General features: G+C 32.9%; 1 protein-coding gene across 3 annotated transcripts in view; it reads right to left on the bottom strand.

Moving 5' to 3' along the window:
• The window catches only part of CSMD3 (CUB and Sushi multiple domains 3), a 585345-nt gene that overhangs the window by 136821 nt on the left and 425824 nt on the right, over nt 1-22700 (bottom strand). For all 3 annotated transcript variants that reach the window (XM_063423509.1, XM_063423591.1, XM_063423676.1), the window contains one exon: nt 6590-6706. In XM_063423509.1, coding sequence (XP_063279579.1) covers nt 6590-6706 — 117 coding nt within the window. The remainder of the gene's footprint in view (nt 1-6589; nt 6707-22700) is intronic.

Genomic DNA, 22700 nt, shown 5'->3' with positions numbered 1-22700 from the left:
ATGTGTGTACAATGTGATTGCAGGATGGATGGAGATCATATATGCAGCAATGTTCTCTAATTCATTTATTCAATGGTAGCCGCCAGAACAAATATGATAGAATAAGGCTGTGCTGTTTCTTTTACATTACAAAGAAATTATGTTCTTTCAAAAGTTGCAGATAGATGTTTTAGATGGTATGAATCACACCATGGGAATATGTATCTCTGTTGATTAGAGTAAGGGTCTGAATGCCTTAGATTAGGTATCTATTTAATTTGGTGTATAACTAAAATAAGTGGAAATTTATTCCTGCATAGAATTCAATTGCATGTATACACACCTATTTGCTTTGCATGCAAGCCTAAAATTTTTGTGCACATAAATCTGCAGTGTTTAAGGGTAACACTTCAAGAGTAGGTACATTCACAGATTTAGATCATCCCCACTTGGATTATACAGATTAAAACACAAATCCTGTCACTGTATCTGACTCCTAAAGTCCAGAATTTACATTTATGGATGAAGATTTTTTTTATTAAGATTTTCATGTCCATTTAGTATATAGAAGATAGACTTCTAAGCTTTTTATTTCTGCCTCAACACTAGAACATTCTTTTCTTGCTAAATTGCACAGAATACAATGAGTCAGATTCCACACATTTTTACTGTATTCATTATATAGCTATACAATCTTCTTACTTTAAGGAAGAAATGAACCATGCCTTTGCATGGTTCATTTTATGCATTGTAAATTTCAGAAAAAATGTTCATTTATCAGATTTAATCAAAATAATAATGGGAAATAAATTCATACTCAGTCATTCAATGAACATTGAATGAACATTGAAAATATTCAATTTCTATTGTGGTAGGAAGTGTGTTAATTTGTTTCAAGCACAATGCACACAACTTACATATTCTTCTGGCTCTATGTAACCTGACTCCACACTTAACCATCTTCAGTGCTCTTCATTAACTCTCAAAATTAAATTTAAAAAAGAGTCAAATAAAAAGACACCTTTTTATTTATCTCCTTAAGTCCACTCAGAGAATTTTCAAATCAAAACAATACTATGGCAATGAGCTAAATTAACAGAAAGCAGCATTTACACCAATGTTGTGAATTTTTCCATACTGAAACATTCGTTTACATTCATTCATTTAAAAAAAATTCTTCAGCAACTGTAATTAAATATTACATATAGTTCTTACCTTTATTAAGCTTTTATCTCTGGGATTAAAACTACTTCTGTATCTGCCTGATATCCTTTATACAACAATCTCTCAGTTCTGGCCGGGTAATCTAAAGTCTTTCATAGATGAAACTCCTGCTTATGTAATTTTTAATGAAGCTTAATTAGCTGACTGGAGAAAACTGAAGAAAAGGACTGCCATAAACTTTTTAATGCTGAGCTCTCGAAGTTCAGCTTCAAGAATTTGCTAAGAATCATCCTAATGTTTTCAGATACTAGTACAAGATCCTTTGAAAATACTGCAATACCAGAATGATGTTAAGAGACATTACAACATGGCAACAGAGTTAAAAGAATGCAAAGAAAAAAGGATGAGGTGTGAATTTTCTATCAACTGTTGGTTTTACTTATACAGCAGGTACTTCTTCCTATTGTTAACAATAAATATGTACATTCTCAGTATTCCATTATGTTCATTCTGTCCTTCAGAAAACTGAAAAAACAAACCACAAAACTGAATTACTCAACTAAATTGGATTTCATTGAATTTCTGGATTAATGGATACATGGTTTTAAAATATTTTTAGTTTTTATATGAAGTTCCCTGTGATAGTCAGATTTTTATGGGTTTATGCAAAAAAATTTTGTGAAAAACCCCCCAAAATAGAGAAGATTTTTTAAAAAATAGTTTTATGATTAAATTTAAAAAAAAGTGTAAAGAAATAAATTTGGTCCCTTTTCTTGGAAGTCATTTTGATTTGAAGTCATTCTCTTTTGGGGAAGGAAAGGTGAGCTGACTTACTTTTTATAAAATATAGGGTACAAGCTGGATCACTGTCTATTTCTTCTGAAATTAATGTCTTGGACCTTTATACAGTTGGAACCTCAAGTATTTGGAGCAGTCTTTGTGGTTTCGCTCCATCTTGTTTACAAGTAATTGTTTGAATAATGCAGTCTCACAGATTTTGAAGTGGTTGCTTGTACAAAAAAGAGGGTAGGAGCAGAATCAGATTCCTGTCTATGGCAGCATTTTGATATTTTAGATCATATTCTTTCATTTCTCTCTCCCCTTCAGCAAAGTATTCCTTAATTCAATAATTTTTTGTTTATATTTAAAAATATTGATGCTACTTATTCAGACAGACATTTCCATCCATTTTAACTTAAGATGGAGGGCTATACTCTCCACATTTTAAGAATTTCAGACCATAAGCATTTGCCACATTTCTTAAATTATATTAAGATGTACACAGCAGTGATGATGGATTCAAGTTATTAAAGCAAATGTTTTACTCTAATTCAGTGAGTATTATCAAAAATACAATTTGGTTCTCATTCCCTCTTGATGTGAGGTTGTCATTTGGCACATTCTGCTTCTTATCTTCTCTGTCCTTGCCTTTTTCTTTCCAAATGTAAACTGAGTTTGTAATCAAATCAAACAGTACTGAAATAACTTTACTGTGACACGACTGTTAAGGTGTCTAACAATTGTAGATGCAGTGAGCTGTCTAACAGAAAACACATATTGACACCATTGTTTGCTCAGCGTGTATTTTCACTGGCAGAATAAAATCTGAAGGTTTACCTTCCAGTAACTGATAAAAAATTATTATTTCAAGGATATTATTATTAATAATAACAATAATCCCAAAGTTCAGCTGTTTAGTTCTACTTCTTTATTTTCTATGTTGCTAATACGAAAGAATTCAGATCTATCTCCTGGAAATTCATGACAAGACATAAGCAAAAGCTGAAAATGGCACTGTGAATATAAGCCAGTTATTCAAGAATTGAAGAGAATAGTGGAACTAAATTTTCCTGTTTAAAGTGAGCAAACTGGATCTACCTTCATTGCCATAATTCTAAGAAATCTTGACCCAAAATATCTTTCTTATCAATAAAATTCTTGCGATTTTTAAAATACTATATTTTCCTGTAGATGTCATGCTTCCATGGAATCTAGACATTTTCCTAATTAATATTTTAGCTTCTATGTAGGAAAAGATAGCTCTGATTTAAATTTCATTATTTTTTTATGGCAACTGAGAAAATATATTTATTTTCTGATAGCATATCTCAAAGCCACATTTATGTACCTTACCATAGAAGTTCAATCTATCTTTTTGCTCTAACAAAAAGGAAAGCCATTTGCTGAGGCCAGCTGATATAAAATCTATTCTACTGTTAAAAATATTAAATTAAAAAGAAGTGTAGATGACACCATTCTACACAGTAGAAAATACAAATTAGGTCATGTCCATCAGGGGAAAAAAACCCCTGAAACATCTGCATTTTAATTGGAACCAAAGCTGTATTTCAGGACTGAACAATTAACAATCATTTCACCACTTTAAAATATCAGTGGGAGAGTGTCAAAAAAGCTGTGTCTTCCATGTTTACAAAAGATTTTGCCTGTGGCACACTGTGTGCTTTTGTGAATCATTTATCTTGTAGCTTAAACTTGTCATGGTATGAAATATTGCAACTGTGATTCTGCATGACAGAATAATGAAACCCTGGGAAAAAGTCCACATTGAAACGACTTTTCAACAGAATTTTTGACTTGAGAACCTCAGAAGCTGCAGATGAAATAGGTTTTCTTTTCAGTCCATCAAAAACTAATCCAGGCCAATGAGTTCACTTCTACACTCTGAATATGTTATTACATTGTTTGTGGGTTTTGTCTCTATTGACCAGGTTTTCACTTTTTTTTCTATAACTGTTCTTTGTTATAAGTTCTCATATACTGTATTGGATGCCAAAAAAAGTTCTTAGAGAGTTTCCATCACACATTTGATTGCTGTATTTCACATTGAAAGATGCAGCCATAGAGCAGATGACAGATTTGTTGCTGTTTTCTTTATGAAAATTAAATACTCCAGCAGCTTTGCTCATTCTCAAAAAGGTTATTTCAACTCTTTTTTGTTGTGAATAATCTCTGCCAAATCTACATGATGTGATGCATACTACCAAGTGAATTGAATATGAAATCTGGTGTCTTTTTCCACAAGGGCCAGATTTTTTTGTGACCATCTTGTCAGTGAGCGATCCCTACATGCCAAGAACTGCAAGTGGAGACTCTTAATGTGATATCTTCTATCAGGACCCAAACCAACAGATTTACAGGAACAAAGTTCCTACTCACTAAAATTGATCTGAAAGACCTCAGCTTTAATTTTATGGCTATTCTTCTCTGAAACTGTACTTAAATAAATTTTGATGAGTGAGACGTAAAAGCTATTAGATAAAACACATTCATTACTCATACTGTAAAATTTCAGACCGAGACAAATAATTACATTGAATAAAAATCTTCAGTTAAATCAATTGTCAAAATTACTTTGCCCTTCTTAATGGTTTTTACTGGAATAATTTTAGTAATGATAGATTACAGAAAATGCCCAGGTCAGGAAAAAAATCTATAAAATAACTTAGAAAAAAATTGTACAACAGTGTACAATTCAAATATGCTAATTTTAAAATGTGAGCTTGTGGCTGTGAGGAATTCTGCTTCCTATTACTGTATAAGTATCATTGGAAAAAAACCAGCTAAAATGGAAACATCTGTTTTGGTACTTGTTTCATTTTGAGTGGTTACTACCAGATATGTTTTTTATCTTTCTCTTTCAACACACTTTTGTTTTCTGCATGCACAAAAGTGGATCAAATATGATCCATTATATATTTACAGGTACCTGAACTAATTGTCAAAATACACTATTTAAAAAGAAGAAAAAAAATAAAGCTCGATCCCAAGGTAGGACAGACAAGAAGTTTAGATATTCTATCATGTTTATATTCCACAATATGTCTCTGAATCCTTGTATGCTAATGTTAAGCATATATAAACCTTTTTTTTTGCATCAGCATTTTTTGTCTAATCACTGTGAAACCATCAAACAGAATTCCTTAAGACTTAGTGTGTTAGCACTCATGCTTAGTGTGTAAGAAAACCAGCATTTGTCAAATTATTCCAAATAACTATGCAGAGCAGTGGGATTTTTCCCCATTTCCATGTGTTGTTTTGGAAAATCTGGCTTTTTTTCTGGAAATCACAAAACTACACTTCAACCCAAAATTTCAAAAATATGAAGTACAAAGAATTGATATTTTGAATCTTTTACTGTAATAATTTTAAGGCTTTACATGTTGACATCTGTTTCATATAATAAGAACTATCACTATACTGATATCAAATTAGTAACTTCAAATTTGATGAAAATTAGAGAATATAAACTTTACAGTTTATCTAAAAACAATGAGATGTGTCAAAGGCATATGCTTATAATAACTAGAAATAAATCAATAATTGTGCAAATGTGTTTATTTTTTTTCTTAATATTTTTGGAATAAAGAGATATAGGCATGACTTAGGAGACAATAATTTTAAAAACCTATTTATTTTGTAGTAGATTATGCACCTCTGCACTATACACAAGAATAAGCTAATTGGATATTAAGGGAGTTCAGATATCATGAGTATGACAGATGGACACACAGCAGCTGAAGCACTATCATTAATTTGGCTAAGATGTTTGCAGAATGAACATGAAGGAAGGTTAAGAAATACCCATCCTCAGGCACCTGTTATTTGACAAACTGAAACCTGAGCTGTGGGTCAGAATGAAGTCCTGCTTATCCAAGCATAAATCTAAAGCATGGGTATTCTTTAGATAAAGCTCTTTAGATAATGCTTAAATGATACTCAATATGTGACATACTGCTTCCCAAGAAGTTAAAGTGAACAAAAAACCATCATGTGTTATCATAGACATTTAATAATAAAGTGAGATAAAATAATTCATAAATCCAGGGAGATAAAATGTCTTTGTATAGGACAGAAGACAGAAGATTAAAATATTTGTCTGGTCAACAGAAAAAAATGCCAGTATGGAAGTGAAGTTTTGGTGAAGGTTCAGAGAATCTACAAAACCCAAGCAGGCACGTGCTGCTCTAATTTCATTTGTCAATAAAGACTGTGCCATTGCCTCATGATGTGGAGAAGCCAGGGGTTAAAAGAGCAGCAGTACCAAATATTTAAGCTTCACCCTCTTACACGAACCTACTGGAGCTATGCTTTACTTTCTAGAGCATAGGCACATGGCCTTGGTTGAAAAGAAACCTGAAGTGGTACCACTAATATATTTGGTTAGCATCACAGTAGTATTCTAAGTTACATGCTAGTTATCACAGTGATACAAAAATACTGAGCACTGATTTCAAAAGATAAAGGCAAATATAAGTGTTTTGGGAAAATAACGCACTCTAAAATGATAAAAGTGTTAATAGAAGTATCAGCTTTAAACACTTTATTAACATTAATAATTTTATGTAAAAGCAACCACACAAATCATCCAGAATTGTTGAAAGTAACCAAGCAAGAAAAAGATATGAATGAGACCAGACCTACTTACCAAATTCCTTAGGAACAGTGATAGAGTAAATACAGTTGTGACCAACACTATAATTCTTGGGGTAGTTTGGTGATAATACAGTCCCTTCAGAACCTGTTGATCGGCTTCCACAGGGTGCTGGAAAATAGAGAATCAGTTTTAAAAATGTAATATCATTTAAAAATCATTTAAAGTTGTGTTATGAAGCAGAACAACACAGAGCCCCCACACAGGTGCATTTGTTGTATGTTAGTATATGATATTAGGCAAAATTTTATTGCACTTCTACACTGCATTAAATTTGAACAACCTGTGACATACTGAGTAGATGCAATTTTCTCATATATCAAATGAGAATTGATGGCAGTTTTCTAGATCATTTTTTATTTCTTAACAATTTATAAACCATCTTAATAAAAATAATGATGTGTTTAGATGCAGTATGCTATTATTTACAGCATACAAAACTATTATTCATTCATATGATGCTTTATACTATAAGAGCATAGATTATACAGCCCTTCTGCATACTTTAAATTCTTACTCATGTCAATACACTCAACATGCAAGCTAATGTCTACAACTACTAAAATGAGAAAGTCAGGACTTCTTGACTCAACTTGTTGTACCACTTACTTATATCTCAATTATTTATAACTTTATATATATGAAGTTATGAGCACATACTTTTCTTTATCATAGAAACATCATGTTTATGCTACCACAGCCATAATACTTGATAAAATGGAATATAGATATAAATGCTTTTTACCACCATAATGTATTTTTCTGAGGTTTATAACAAAACTTAGTATTTGGCATTATTCAAAAATGTCAAGCAAGAAAAGTGTTCTTTTTTTCATCAGATGTAGAGGTGCATACATATGTCAATGCCAGTGAATTATGTCTATTACCTGCTTGTCACACAGACTTAGTAATTTAGGGATTTAATTTAGATTTAACCCTAAACTATGGCATCTCTTTGAAAATATTTTTTCTCTTCTGGACTATAAAACATTTTTAATGAATTTAATGTTAATAACACATTTATTTCCTGTTAAGAAATGAATTTATAAATTAAGTACTACTCAGTCTTTCATTTGCTAAACACATCTGGGTTTTTTGTGGCATTTTCTCAAAATATTCATGAATTGTATTAAATAAGAAAAAGATGTTTTTCTTATTATTATTCCAGAAACTTTATCTTAGGGCTTGTAATACTAAATACAAGATATTTATTGGTGTTGCAACAAATCACATATTTTAACACTACTTTTAGTAATTAACACAAAATGTTTGGTGGAGTATACCATGAAAAGAAAAGAACACATCTTTAAAATGTAGCAATTTAAGGCCCCAACACTTTGAGAACAGATCTATGCAATTTGCATTAGCATGGATTCCTTTCAGTATGGTGCAGCTTCAGGGTTTGACAGACTGTGTACCTGAAACAGGAGCAGATGGCAGCTATTGCTCCAGTGTGCACACACAGTCTGGAAATGATGTAATGCCTTGGTGTGAAAGTCACAGCATTTGAAATATGTCAACATTCTTGAAGGGTCTTGACTTTTGCTTGTGCACATGTGTGTACATGTGGCAGATGTGGCACATCTATTGGAGCTAAGCAGATCTGTCAGGACCCAGAGCAGGAGGAGGTGTTGGTGATGCTCGGCACAGCGGATGGGCACGCGCCCTGACACACGGGTCAGCACTGACCACCACATGGACATGGAATATTGCCCTCTGTGGCTCAAAGAGTCACCTCAGTGCCTTCCCTCAATCCACCACCACGTGAAATTCACCACTTCTTGTGTAAACACATTTAGATAATAGAACTACTAGGATTTTTTCCAAGAAGCTGTAAGCATCTTGGCTGAACCTCATTTACAGAGACTAATTTGCCATGAGTTACTGGAAAAACACAAAGAAAAGAAACCTTCACTATTTGAATGTGGCAAATATTTGTGATAAAAATAGATCTGCTTACCAGCAGCTTGTAAGTACTCAAGATCTTCTATCCCATATTTTGGGTAAAACAGAAGTGAATATGGAAGAATACAAGCAACAAAATACTTTAAATATTTCTCTTAAGAAATCAGATTGCAAAAAATATTGTCTCTAACTCCATTTCCCTCTTTACTGTTTGTGAGTTGAATAATTAGACTATAATCACCAATACCACTGTCCCACTCTAGCACTCATATCATTCTTACATCTTCCTAATCAGCAGATATAAATTAATGTGCAAATTTAGGGTAAAACTACAATTCCACTAGAGTCAATGGCATTGACACAAAAAGGAACATAATTTCACCTTAATGAAACTTGAAGTATTAGTACACAAAAGCAATACATAAAATTAAGAGTTAAATATAGTCCTCAGCATATAGTGTAACTTAGAAAGAAAAATAAAGATTTTTTTATACCCTGATTCTTTTTTATTCTTACAACTTATGCGATCTTATTTGTAAAACGGGGTTCTTACACTAGTATGCTTAAACCAGAGCAAAGTATATTTAACTATGTACAGATCTAGATAAAGTATGTAATGACACTTGCAAGGTAGTATTATGACAGCTGGTACAAAAACAGGTCCCAAAATAATTTCATTGAAAAATTCTTATAAAACTTTAAAGTCATTAAACTCAACAATTTTTGCAAATTAAAAAAAAAAAGTCTATCACGTTCAAAAATCTGAGAGCTGTCATTAATATTGAAGTATGGTAAAAATAACTTCCAAGTCTCTAAAAGGTGAAGATAATACCATTTCTTTTTATAGTTGATAATTAAAATGTTTATATGACACTTTTTCTGAAACATCTAAACGTTTGTCCTACACACTGAATTCAATGAAAGCAACACACATATGCATGGGATTTATAATAGATGTTCACACAGAGAACATCTGTGAGAAGCTGGCATTTATCTGTTCACACAAGGGAGAAAAGATGCAGTGAGTCTGAATCAGGATTTCCAGTGAGGATCCTTTAGGCACGAGGTCTTTCGACCAGAGTTGTCTGCAGCCTTTGCTCCAGTACAGACTGGAGTTAGACATGAACTATTTGTCACTCTGGCATATGCAACATATAATCAACAGCAAGAACTTAATACTTGTGTTAAGTATTTCTTTCCTCAATTTCTTTCCTTAGTCTTGTCATTCTGGATTTTTTCATTCGGCCCTTTCTGAGTTTACTTTCCCCTTTATTCTGTCCCTTATTTTCTAACTGCCTCTGTAATGACTCTTAAATCTTCACAAGAATTCACATTCCTGGGTCTCAAAAACAACTAGTATGGCTCAGGATGTAAGCATCCAGTTGACCTTTACAAGCTGAGAAAAGGTTACATTTTGTAAATCATTAGGTAGTGAATCATTTATCTCCCATAGCAGCTGGACAGTCCTCCAAGACATTTCTGAATGTCTCAGGGAGTAGGAAGAGGTTTGCTTGATACTTTAGTAAACTTAGAAAGTTCACTGACTGTATTTCCTGCCTTGCATTTTGGGAAATGTTTAATTTAAAATGCCAAAACTTTTCAGGAAGAGATTTTATCCTGACCGTCCCTAAACATTAATGCTCAGAAATCAAAGATGGACATGAAACCATAGCTACAGTGAATTGAAAACATTAACTGGATATAAACATATATTTTTGCCTCCAGAAAACAGCTAGCATCAAGTTGTTTGGACACATGTAAAAGTTCCACTGTTACCATGCTAGCCATTGACAGTCACTTATGCTTAATTCAGCATTGTCTTTGTTTCAGTTTTATAGTGTAATAATTTATTTTGTTTCCTTATGAATAGCAGGTTGAAGACTTGTAAGTTGTGAAAATCAACTTTTCTAATTATTATGCTCTACACTGAAAAGTCTGCCTATAGTAAAAATCTAACAAACCCATTACACCCCCAAATATAAATTGTTAAAAAAAAAATTGCAACAAATCCTGAGGATTTACATTCCCCTGGGAATGCAAAACATCCTGCAGAATAAAATAACCCAACCAACAAACCTGCAACAAAAAAAACAAAAAAAGAAAAAAAGAAAGAAAGAAACAAACAAACAAACCACCAAAAAAACCAACAAAAAACCAAACAAAAACAAACAAACAAACCACAAAAAACCAAACCAAACCAAAACAAAACAACAAACAAAAAAAAACAACAACAACAAACCAAAAAACAAACAACAAACAAACACAAAAAAACCCCACCACAAACCAAAAAACAAAAAAAACCCTTCAGGAGGCAAGTAATATTTTTTAATGTAATTCTCCAACAGTATTTCATTATTTTTTAGTAATGTTTGCTTAGACTCTGAAATACTGTATTCCCTTATGTATTTATTTATGCTCTAGGTTATTCTAGTTTGTTCACCAAAATGTTATGCAGTATGCTGTCCTTGTCCTGCTTTCCAGGGTCAGCAATGGAGCACTAGAGGGAGAGCAAGGGACGTGACTGTGGTGAGAATGTGATAAAGATCAGTGTGCTAATGCACTGCTCACTATTTCCTTGAAACATTTTTAGCATTAATGCCAAAAAGTTCCCGTGTGTGCTGAACCTAATGTATCTTGCCCTGTAAAATAGCATCACCTGTAGCCCTCGAAAAACCCTATCACAAAAACGTCAGACTATCACCCATTCTGTATGTAAATTAGCAACCATTTTATCTGGAAGATTTGTCACCTTGATCATTAGTGTTCATTTACCTTTGTCAAAGAACTACATTCTACCTATTATGGCAGTGTATTAGTAAATAGAGAATGCAATATAAAATGCATTACTATCAGAGTGACATCTTTTCTCAAATTTCAGTAGTTGTAAAAGAAATGTAGCTGAAAACCACAGAGGGAAAATCACCCAGGAGAACGATAGGTTCTCCTAATCCATGCCTAACTACTGCTATAAAGTCAAATTTTCTGTGCCTCCAGCTAAACAATACAGTGTTAAAAGCCCCAGTCATGCTCATTGCTTATATGTTTTTCATTAGGTCTTTGTAGTTTAACTAAAAGAAAGAATGCACAAGGTGAAAGTTTAGTAAGAAGAAAAGTGAAGAACGGACTACTTAAGCATGAGAAGAAATTTCAAATCTCTTAATCTTTTTTTTTTAAATTAATATTTTTTGCTATTAAACTTTTTTTAAGGCAGCTTGAAGTTGTTAATTCCTACTCGATTTCAGATCACCTACTTTCTAGCTCCTACAGCTAAGATCTAATATAATTTAATTGTATTTGCAGATTTGAGTGCCATATTGCACCATCCATTTTTAAGCAGCAGTTCTCAATGGAATCAATGGGGAACACTGCTTAAAAATGAATGGCACAGTATGGCTTTATGTCATGACAATAAATTTGATTACACAGCTACAAATACAATCAAAAAATAAGAACTGTGCATACAGTCTGGAAAAAGAGGGGAAAATGCCTTGATGAACTGGTAATGGGATACTGGCTTTTTATCTAATGGGTCACTGTTTCAAAATCCAGTCTAAGATATCCAGTATTCAATTCATATAAATGAGTAGGTTCAGAAAAATAATTACTTAGCGACATGATTTATTTTTATAAAATTTAATATATTACTGTGGTTTAACCCCAGCTGGAAACTAAACACCACACAGTCCTGCTTGCTCATCTCCCCTTGTGGGGGAGTGAGAGAATTGAAAGGGTGAAAGTGTAAATTGTAAAGAACAGGAAAACAAAGGAGGAATGTAACCCATGAAAGACAAGTAACACAAATGAAAATTCTTGCTCACCATCAGGCAACCAACACCTTGCTAGTTACTGCTCAGTGGCCCCAGGCCAACCTTCCCCCTTTATTATTGCTGAACATGACCCCATAAGCTACGGAACGTCCCTTTGGTCACTCGGGGTCACCTGTCCCTGCTGTGCTGCCTCCCAGCTTCTCGTGCCCCTCCAGGCTGTTCACTGGTGGGATGGGATGAGGAGCAGCAAAGGCCTTGGCTCTGTGTAAACACTGCTCAGCAGTAATGAAAGCTCCCTGGTTTTATCAAAACCAGCAAAAATCCAAAACAGGTCCTGCTAGCTACTGTGAAGAAAATGAACCAGCCCAAACTTCCACATATATTAAATCATTGGACACTCTTTTTCCTCGTCTCATGATACAATATCATTCTATTTACCCTTTGTGGTCCAATTATGAGATTTTCATTTGCAATGATTTCTTGTAGTGTTTATGAGTATAAAGAAAACAAATACAGTGACTCATACATCACCTTCTAGATATAAATTAATTTGAATGCAAAGGACACTGTAACATATAAAAATGGTAGACATTTATTCTAAAGTTCTAAATTACAGATATATTTAATATGTATATCAGTCTGTAAATGTGAAGCTGTTGAAGAACCTAAAGCTGCTTTAACAATACAATGAATATGTAAAAGACATCTTGATATAGAACTGTATGCTTTAGTTGCTACTTGGAAAAGCAGAAATACATTAGAAATAAAAAGATACCAAAAACAAAGAGAGACACAGTGCAATATCATAATGCTGAAAAGCAGTATGAAAGAAAAAAACATAATGAAGAATATAGAAGATTTCTGTACTGTAATCTCTTCAGTCTTCACAACTGAGTTTAACTGTGCAATCAAAACTGATGTAAAAAAATGAGAGAGAAACTCAGGCCAATATATGTAAAAGTATTTGAATGTGGTTAGTTAAAACAGAGGCCAGCAGGAGCTGGCAATTTAAAAATTTACTAAAGCAGGCCCTGAATCATTAAGAGACCATGGGGAAATGAGAACATTATCTAAAAGCAAATAAACACCCCCCCGCAAAATAAAACAATAACCAAAAAAAACCCCAAAACAACCCCCCCCCAAACAAACAGAGAAATTCCAAGTAGCAACTTTTAAAAAAAACTATTAGCAAATGTAGAAGTGCAAGATCAAAAGCAGCTGGAAACTGTTGCAGAAAAACTTAAAAGATCAAAGACAGATTTTGAGTTTCAATGAAACTTTGCTGTGGAAAAATATATCTCTAATATAGTCTTTAATGCAGACATAGAAAGCAAAATTTTTGTTCCATTTAAGAGCAGTAAAATAAGAATATCACATCAATATTTTGCCATTTAAAACAACAACAACAAAAAGTTCTATTTTCATATTAGCATAAAAGTTTTGAAATATTAGCAGGGGTTTAGTCTCCAAAAGAGAAGAATGAGAACATGGACAGTCTGGTCACTTTCTGAAGATATGGTAAATTGAGATAAAATTAGAGAAATAACTGCCAGCAATTCTAGTACAATAAATGAATTTTAGATATTCTCATAAATATTTTTGGGAAATTATTGGATTTTTTGTACGATTCCTGGAAGAAAGAGAGATATAAATATCTGTCACAATGGCTTAAGGATATCAAAGTAGACCAGAGTGTTGCCTTCGATATGAGGCAATGGCGACTTGGTTTCAAAGAGTCAGCACGGCAGCTCGACGTCCTCGAGCTACTCGGGCCATCTGACACGCTGACACCAATGTGGTGGACGGCAAATGGCGGTTTATTGTATTACACATGGGGTTAAATAGTCTAAAGGGTCTTCTACTATGTCAGTGGGAGGGCAAAGGATCTAAAGGTCAGTGGTTGGTGGGAAGCTAATGGGGCTAGGAGGGGCCACCACCGAAGGGACGGGGGGAGAGTCCTTATCTTCCCGTGACATCACGTGATCTTCCGAGCGCCTGTCCCTAGCTATCACCCACACACCAGAGACAGTATGTATTATAATTGGTTCTGATCTATCCGTATTAATTGATCCTAAGATTACAAAGAAGTTTGTTCAATATTATTGGTGCTAGCAGTGCTAAACCCACAAATGAACTGCTATAGCATGATGGGCTATTTAATATTTTCTAGAAGAAGAACTCATAAAGAAAAAAGATTATGAATAAAAAAAAGGACAAAATGGAAGAACACCTAAAGGCAGCTCTTAAAACAAAACAAAAACCCCAAAATCCCCAAGAACCTAAACCAATTTTTGAAATTTTCTAAAATATGAATAACCAATAAAATATGTCTTGTAAAGAGAGAATCAAAGAGATTGGAATCTGTATGGCAGATAATTAACAGAGAAACATCATTATGTGCATTTTAAGAAGTACATTTCAAGTGAGAAGTATCTCTTTCTTTTAAATAAAGAGAAGCAACAGAAAAATTAGCAGTGCTTTTGATGTTAATACATAAAGTTTATATAAATACATAAAATGCAATTTAATACACTATCAAATTATTTCTATGTAAATTTATTCAACAGTTCATCAACTTTTACCACCAAAGCCAAAAAAGACAAATAACTCTGTATATTCAGTTTCTGTTTCTTGAAATCTATTGAAGAAAACTATGTTTTTTGAAGATACAAAGCAGATTTTATACAGCTGATTATTACACTTCTATATTCAAGGGAAACACAACTTTAGAAACAATATTTGTTCTCAATTTAATGATTAATTATAAATATCAATTCTATTTAGTTTTTCCTTAAGGAACTGTGCACAGAGATGTTAAAAATTCCATACAGTTTTCTCAAGTGCTGAAAGTGAAATGATATTTTTGATAGAAACTGAGATGTGGCAGAAGATCAAAATCCTTTTTTTTTGTGTTGTAGAATGGGTTCACATCTGATAGCTCTTTCATAATATTGGCCGTTATTCAAATATCCAAAATATTATCAGTTTGCAAAACTACTTCTCCCTTATTTATTTTTCCTATAATTTTCTGAACAAATGCTATTATCTGGAAATTAGACATATTTCTGTTTCTGCCCTATCTGAGTAAATTCATGTCCATTTTAGATGAGCAGTAAAATGAGCAAGCATAAATAAAAAATCCTGTGCTCGTAATTGAATAGTCAAAGCCTTAGAGAATATTAAAGGAAATTTGAAGTCAGATTTCCAATATTATAACCCAAAATCTAATTCTATATAATGATTCTATCTTTAAATGTCAGGGTAGATCTACACATCATGAATTATTTATTATCAAGGCCTGTGGCATGTAAATGTCAAAATATTCCATAGCATAATCAGATACCAAATAAATAAACATAAGTATGGTTAATATATTAATCATTATAAATAAAACTAAAAATAACAAGATTAAAATGAATCTTAAATTATAGAAATTTTTAAATCCCTGTTTAACAAATGCATTAGTAAAATTTTAATTTAAAATAGCTAAATTGCAGACAATTATTTTTCTTAATTCTTCATTTTTCTGTTAATACTGCAAGAGATAGCTTTCTGAAAGAAACCTCTCTTCAATAGAGTGCAGTGAATTAAATTCATTTCCAGAGTGGTGTAGTCTTCTGGAATCTTGAGTTATAATGCATTAATATTTTTCATAACTTTTGAAGGAATTGTGTGCAGCTGATGAAGCCTTATGTTTCTTGCCTCCAGAATAAGGGGCAGGATCTGGGTTCTCCCTGTTGTGGTGTTCCCATGTGAGCTGAAGGATGGTGAGGTTTCTCCTCTTGTTCATGTTTCTCACTGCTCCAGTTGATAAAACCATTAGAATGCCATGTGATACCTTTCCAGGAGTCTTTCACTGCAGAAACACCCACTTAATAATGTTGTGTTCCTTCATGCAAGTAATGTTTTGTTTTCTTTTGCCAACGAAATGGAATTAAAGTAGCAGGCTCTGAGAATGGAGCCATTAAATAGGAGAAAACATTTTCTAACATCTTTTGTGCTAGAATAAAGATCTTTGCAGTGAAACAATCTCTGCTTATAATAAATGGAAGTGGAATAGGTCTCTGCAGTCAGCCTGTGCCTCAGCACAGTTCCATTCCTTTGAAGGAGCACACCAGAGTTATAGTTTCCACAGCAGAAATAAAAGTTTGAACATGCTTTTCAAGTCAGCTGTCTGCAGCAGACTTGACATGATATTTAAGGAACGTCTGAGGGAAAATGAGCAATCATTTTAAAACAATTTAACTGCCAACATACCAAATGAATAAAAAAGAAGAGAAAAGAAAATTGGCAGTCTTCCGGGGAAGACCATTTCAGAGTCTTTCAAGTACATTAAGATAGCAAGAGGAAAGGAGCATTATATGACAGATGTGTAGAAGTAAAAATAAATCTGAGATTAACAAAGCTTAACACATTTTAGCTACAATAGCAGAATTGAGAGATTGACACATCAGAAAGTATGAATCAAAAATGTTTAAGGATTTACAGACCTCTTCACAAGAAATAATCATCTCTTTCAATCAGAAACTTCTTTTTTTTTTATTATTATTTTTGAAGGTCATATAGCAAATTTATTATTTATTTATTCATCTGTGCACTCTTCATATTTAAATGATATTTCTTTACTTGTTTGGTTTAAGAATAATTTTCATTATGTGATGAATAGCATGATAGCTTCTAAGCAGATGAAACAAAAATTTGAGGATAGAAGTTAAATTATGAGCTTTCTTAGAACTCAGTAACTTTATGAGTTCATTTCAATCTTCACAGAACAAGGAATCTACATATTACTATAAAGCTCATATGTGAAATCAGCTCCTGAATCCTGTTTTGGTAACAGGATTTTCACCATTTTAGGGCTGGGGAGGCTGTAAATGAGTGTATTGCCCATTCAAAACCATTTTAAGTAGTTGTATACTGCCTATTTGCATGTCTCTAGAATGTTCTTTTACCTAAATGAGTTTTTAAGCATTAGCAGTGAATCACAGCTGGAACAAAGAATAAGCTTTTTCTTGAATAATCTGCAAACATTATTATACAATTAGAATGAAGCTTTAGGTTTCCAAATGATGATTATTTTTTTTCTAAGTGATTTTAAATATTTTGAGTGTGTGTGCACCAGCAGTTAAAAAGGAAACTGCAGGAACATTTAATGATTGCTATTTTAAATTTGAGATCTGATAGTTAATGATAAATTCACTGAGGTCATTGTAATCCTCTCAATCTCAGCTTTCTTTTCTATCACTGCTGTTTAGGTTTGCAACGTAGACTTCTCAATTAACTTTAAAAAGACAGAAATTCTCTCTTTTCTAACTCACTAAAGAAAAACGAACTAAAGAAAATGAAAAAGAAAGGAGAGAAAAAGACTGAAGCAACACACTGTCCCTAATTAAAGACACATTCAGATTAGAAGTAAATAAAACCAACCAAGAAAATTAAGAACAGGGACTTCTGAAACACAGGAAAGAAAAGTAGGGTCAGAAGTAAGTATAAAACAGAACAAGAGTAAAAAAAACTGGTCACTGAACAGTCATGAGCACAAATACCAATTGAAAATATAAAATAAAATAATACAGACTTGACATTTAAAACATGCAGAAAACAAAGAAAGAAATATACCCATCAAACTTTTGTGTCTGGGAAGCTTTCACACAAGTCGCTGGGATCCCTAGTGATCAGCAACCCAGAGATTCTTATTTACACTTCAAATCAGCAAACTGAAGACTGCATGATGTACAGGTCTATTTCTCAGTACAAGAAAGAAAGATTTTAAACTAAATTCCTCAAAAATTTAGGACTGCTTTTTTTCCTTGTAATAAGGACTACATTTAAAAACTCCAATTCTATTTTTCCTTGAACTATGAGTGCTGAGAAATAGACTCTCCTATAACTGCAGGAAAGAAGCAAATATGACCTTCATGTTGTATTTGTTTTGTGGGTTTGTTTTTGTTTTGGTGGTTTTTTGTTTGTTTGTTGTTGTGGCTTTTTTGTTGTTGTTGTTGTGGCTTTTTTGTTGTTGTTGTTGTTTTTTGTTAACACTGCCTCATCAAAGTATATGTTATGGTTTAGGGTGCTCTGTGAGGAAAAAAATCCTTAAATATAATTCTGATAGAATTTTGCCAACCTACAAAAGACTGGTAATAGTGATTTCAAGGTAATTTATCTTGGACTGGAACATCTCTCTTACAAGGACAGGCTGAAGGAACTGGGCTTATTCAGCCTTGAGAAGACACCATTGAGAGGAGACCACCTCAATGTCTATCAGTAGCTGAAGAGAGGATGACAGAGGATGGAGCCAGGCTCTTCTTGATGGTGCCAAGGAATAAAACAAGAGGCAATGGGCAGAAACTGGAAGTTCCACCTGAACATGAGGAAGGTCTTCTGACTTTCAGGCCATCACACACTGGAACAGATTGCCCAGAGTGCTTGCAGAGTCTTGTTCATTTGAGATATTGAAGAACTGTAGTCCCCTCCCACCTTACCTATTCTGTGATATTGTGATTCTTCAGAACCAAAATCTAATTATCACCACATGCCTCTACTTAGGGTTATTTCTTTTCTAAGCATTTTGTCTGCACTTAACAGAAGTGAAATTGATGTGCCTTTCTCTCTGTGCATTTGACTCTAGATATGATTATACCATATAATTTTGTGATAATGTGAACTTTGTCATCTCAATTTTATGTGAATTTGTATTGGGCAGCATAATTCGTAGGAAAAATATGGATCTTTGTGGTAGCCCTCCTTTCTTGAATTTTTTCTAGATTTAAAACTGGACAACACATCAACAACTTCCAATTCTTACCTTGTAATCAAATATTATCCTAATGCACTGTATTGCTTTTCCCTTAAAAGATAGTATTTTTCATGGAACACTGCCAAACGTCTTTATAAATTCAATTATATGGTATCAACTGTTTTTAATTTCATCCATATGCTTGTTGAGCTCTAAGACATCCCCAAAAGATCCACATTCTTCTTCAAAAGTTATATTGATTTTTGTTCAGCTTGTAGAACAATGTGTCTATGTGTCTCCTAGTTCAACATTTTTTCTCTCTCTCTTTTTTTTTTTTTTTTTTTTTTTTTTTTTTTTTTTTTTTTTTTAAATAATCTCTACCAATTTTATGACTGGAAATTGGCCAAATGCTCATCAAGGAAGATTTCTGACAGGTTCATCCCCTCCCACTGCTTCGACAGAAAGGCTAATTTAACCTCAAGGTCAACATTTGTACTTCAAACGCTTCATATCTATCTCTTTCAGAACTACACAGAAAAGACTGTCTTATCCTAGCAACTTGTTGTGGTTCTCTTTATTGGTTTTCCTTATTTCTACTTGTTTCCTTCAAGCCAAAGGAATGGTTCCAATGCACCACCTCTCCTGTTACCTCAGTAAGATAATACAAGAAATATAACATAATATATAAGGAATTTCTTTTTTTCCTTCCCCTGAGTAACCTTGTCATTGTATACATTTTTGGCCTTGATCTGTTGTTGACTCTTTAGTAAGTTTCTACTTTTTTAATCTTTGCAAAACTGTATTACTGCTTAAATTAGGTTTTGAAGTTTTTTCTCAAAACCCTGTTGGCCACACTTTCTACTACCTTCTTTTGAGTCATCGCCTCTTATGGTGCTCTGTTTAGATTTTGATTCTGATTGGAAATGCTCTCAGATGGTATTTTAAATTATTCCAAGTCAACAGTAAATACTTTCTGCTGTTGTTTTCAAATCTATTTCAACGACCTTCCATAGTTTGATATTATTTCCCATACAAAGTAAAAAGAATAATTTTCCTCTTCCTTTCCTCACAGGGTGTCCAATTTGAATACATAATAGACATTTCAGATACATTTTGATCATATTATTGTCATGTTTACTCCCATTGAGGAAATCTGCTCTGCTTTAGGCCAGCTGTTTCTCTAGTCATTCCATACTTTTATCTTATAATGAAATAGATGTTAACCGATGTCACCAGCATTTGAACTGAAAACAATTAAAATATCACTGAAATTAATGTTCTCTGGCCTTCTATTACTGATATTTGCTCTCAATTGTAAATATAAATAATATGACTAAAATATATATTTTATTAAAAATTCAGCCATAAACCAAAGCAGTGTATTTCCTAGCATGTCACCTAAGTAAAGGTTTGAACTACCAAGTCAGTAACTGATTAACTAAATAATAGAAACATAAAATGTGCAGTACAACAAGGAAAAAATCGTAACCTTTTAAATTTATAGCAACAAACCAATTTTTGCAATAGATGGAATACACGATTGTATATTGCATGGTGTTTTGATGCTGTATATTAACACACAACTACTGTTTATGGTATAAAAGAGAAATACATCTGCAGGAAGAAGATCCAGCAAATACCTCAAAATTAGAAATAAAGTTCTGTTGTGGAAGACACCGTTCCTTCAAAAGAGTGTAACATCAGAAAAAAAGCTGTAACACAAGCAGCTTCTGAATTAAATGTCAAGAAACATGGGATCTAAAAGAGGGAGCTATCTTTAAGCTGGACGATGTCCTTGCCTACCCTTCCTATAATACATTGGCAAAAGGCTATATGTAGCCCAGTCAAGAAGGAAAACCAAAATTGAATTCCATTTTAAAGCAATGCAGTCTCTTAGTTGCAGGTGTCTTCTATTGCCCAGAACCATCCATCCCCCAGTCTCCACTGTGACAGACAAAGTGGAGATGACAAAACTTGTGTAAACAATGAAATATGAGTCTTATGGATTTAACCACCAGCATAATCCACATAATAAATCTTCTTCTAGTTCATTATTGAGGTTTTATTAGACAAGAGTGAGGACGTTCCAACTGCTGCCTGAGGTTGAGTTAGAAATATGGATATTTGTCAGCTATAGCCAGTGCCGATGACTGGATCAGTTTCTTTAATTCCAGTTATTAATTAACTGATTTATCATGATTATTAACTGATACTACATAATCCTGTCCCAATTCAGTGTCTTGAAGACTTTGGAAATAAATATTTGCTTCTCTGTGTAACTAAATGGTAGAGAAATAGTTTTCTGTCTAAAAACATAATATCCTGATGTTATCTTGTCTGTTTGAAAAAATCTTCAAAGAAAAATAAGCATCTATGGTGCTAACCTTGAATACAGAAACAAGCATATATTTATGCAAACTACTGCTAAAAACTGTTTTTCTCCTTACCTCAAAATACATGATGAAAGAATTTATGTTTTTTTAAGGAAATGTTTTTTCAATCTTTTACTAGAAAATTTACATATTCAAAACAAACAAAGAAGGGTCAGTTTTTAATATTTTAAAGCAGAAAAAAGTTCACATAATTTATTCTGTATTTTCATTGGTACTTTTTGTATACTTTCATTGTCAAAAAAATTGGAACTCTGTAATTTAATTTACATATTTTATAATTTACATATTACTTTCAAAAATATTAAAGTTTCTGTTATATTTTGCCTGCTAATTCATGATATTGCTTCAAAATAACAGTTGCATATAAGCAAACATATTTAAAATTATGGCTTGAATAGATATGCTTGATTTCAAATCATTTCTTTTATAGCAAAGTAAAATAGTAAAGCTGAAAATACTCCCAATTTTATATAGCTTAAAATATTTCTCCTTCTTGTAATGTTTCCTTCATTAAACTCTGCTCCCAAGATTTGGCTGCAGATTTAGTTCAACAGAAGAGGAAGTGTCTGGTTTTACGATGCACTCCACTTAACTAATCCCTTAAATTCAGTGGGAATTGGGATTCTCTGGAAGCTGATTTTGATAAGATCATTGCAATTAAACACTTTCTTAATTTCTAATACTTTACTTACCATTATACAATGTTATTACTTCCTAAATGAAAGCCTGAAATAATTACACACAACATTTATTATTCAATGGACTTTGTAAAGCCATATTATGAATTCCAAATGTATATGCAAAAGGCCAAAGAGAGTAATGCTTGCTGTGGATATAGGCATGTGTCTGTATTTATTTTTGTTTTCCAATCTTTCTGAAATTATTAATATTTATAGTTAATTCCTGTAAGATTTTCAAACTTTTTCCAATATTAAGAGAACGTCTTTAAAAAAAGCTCAGCTTTTAACTCAATCACATTAAAAAAAACCAAAAAAACAACAACAACAAAAACAACAACAACAACACACACACCAAAAAACAAACTGTGGGGTTTTCAGCAAAATACCAGCTGTCTGCATAGCCGTAAAGAAAGATACTAATTTTGTTTCCTATTTACATAACTATTTGTGTATTTTAAAGTAAAAAATCAGTCGGACATCTACAGGAAAATGAGACTCCTGTCTCCAAGAAGTATATACTGGTAACTAAATGTCTTGTCAGGTACTGCAAAATCCACTGTGTGGAAGCTAGATTTTCTCATTTTGGCTTTTTTGACTTAATAGTTCTTGGTGTACAATGGTATC

The sequence above is a fragment of the Prinia subflava genome, chromosome 1, assembly GCF_021018805.1.
Source record: "Prinia subflava isolate CZ2003 ecotype Zambia chromosome 1, Cam_Psub_1.2, whole genome shotgun sequence".
Classification (NCBI taxonomy): Eukaryota; Metazoa; Chordata; class Aves; order Passeriformes; family Cisticolidae; genus Prinia; species Prinia subflava.
The sequence above is the reverse complement of the archived record's forward strand: the minus strand, read 5'-3'. Positions and strand labels throughout refer to the sequence as shown.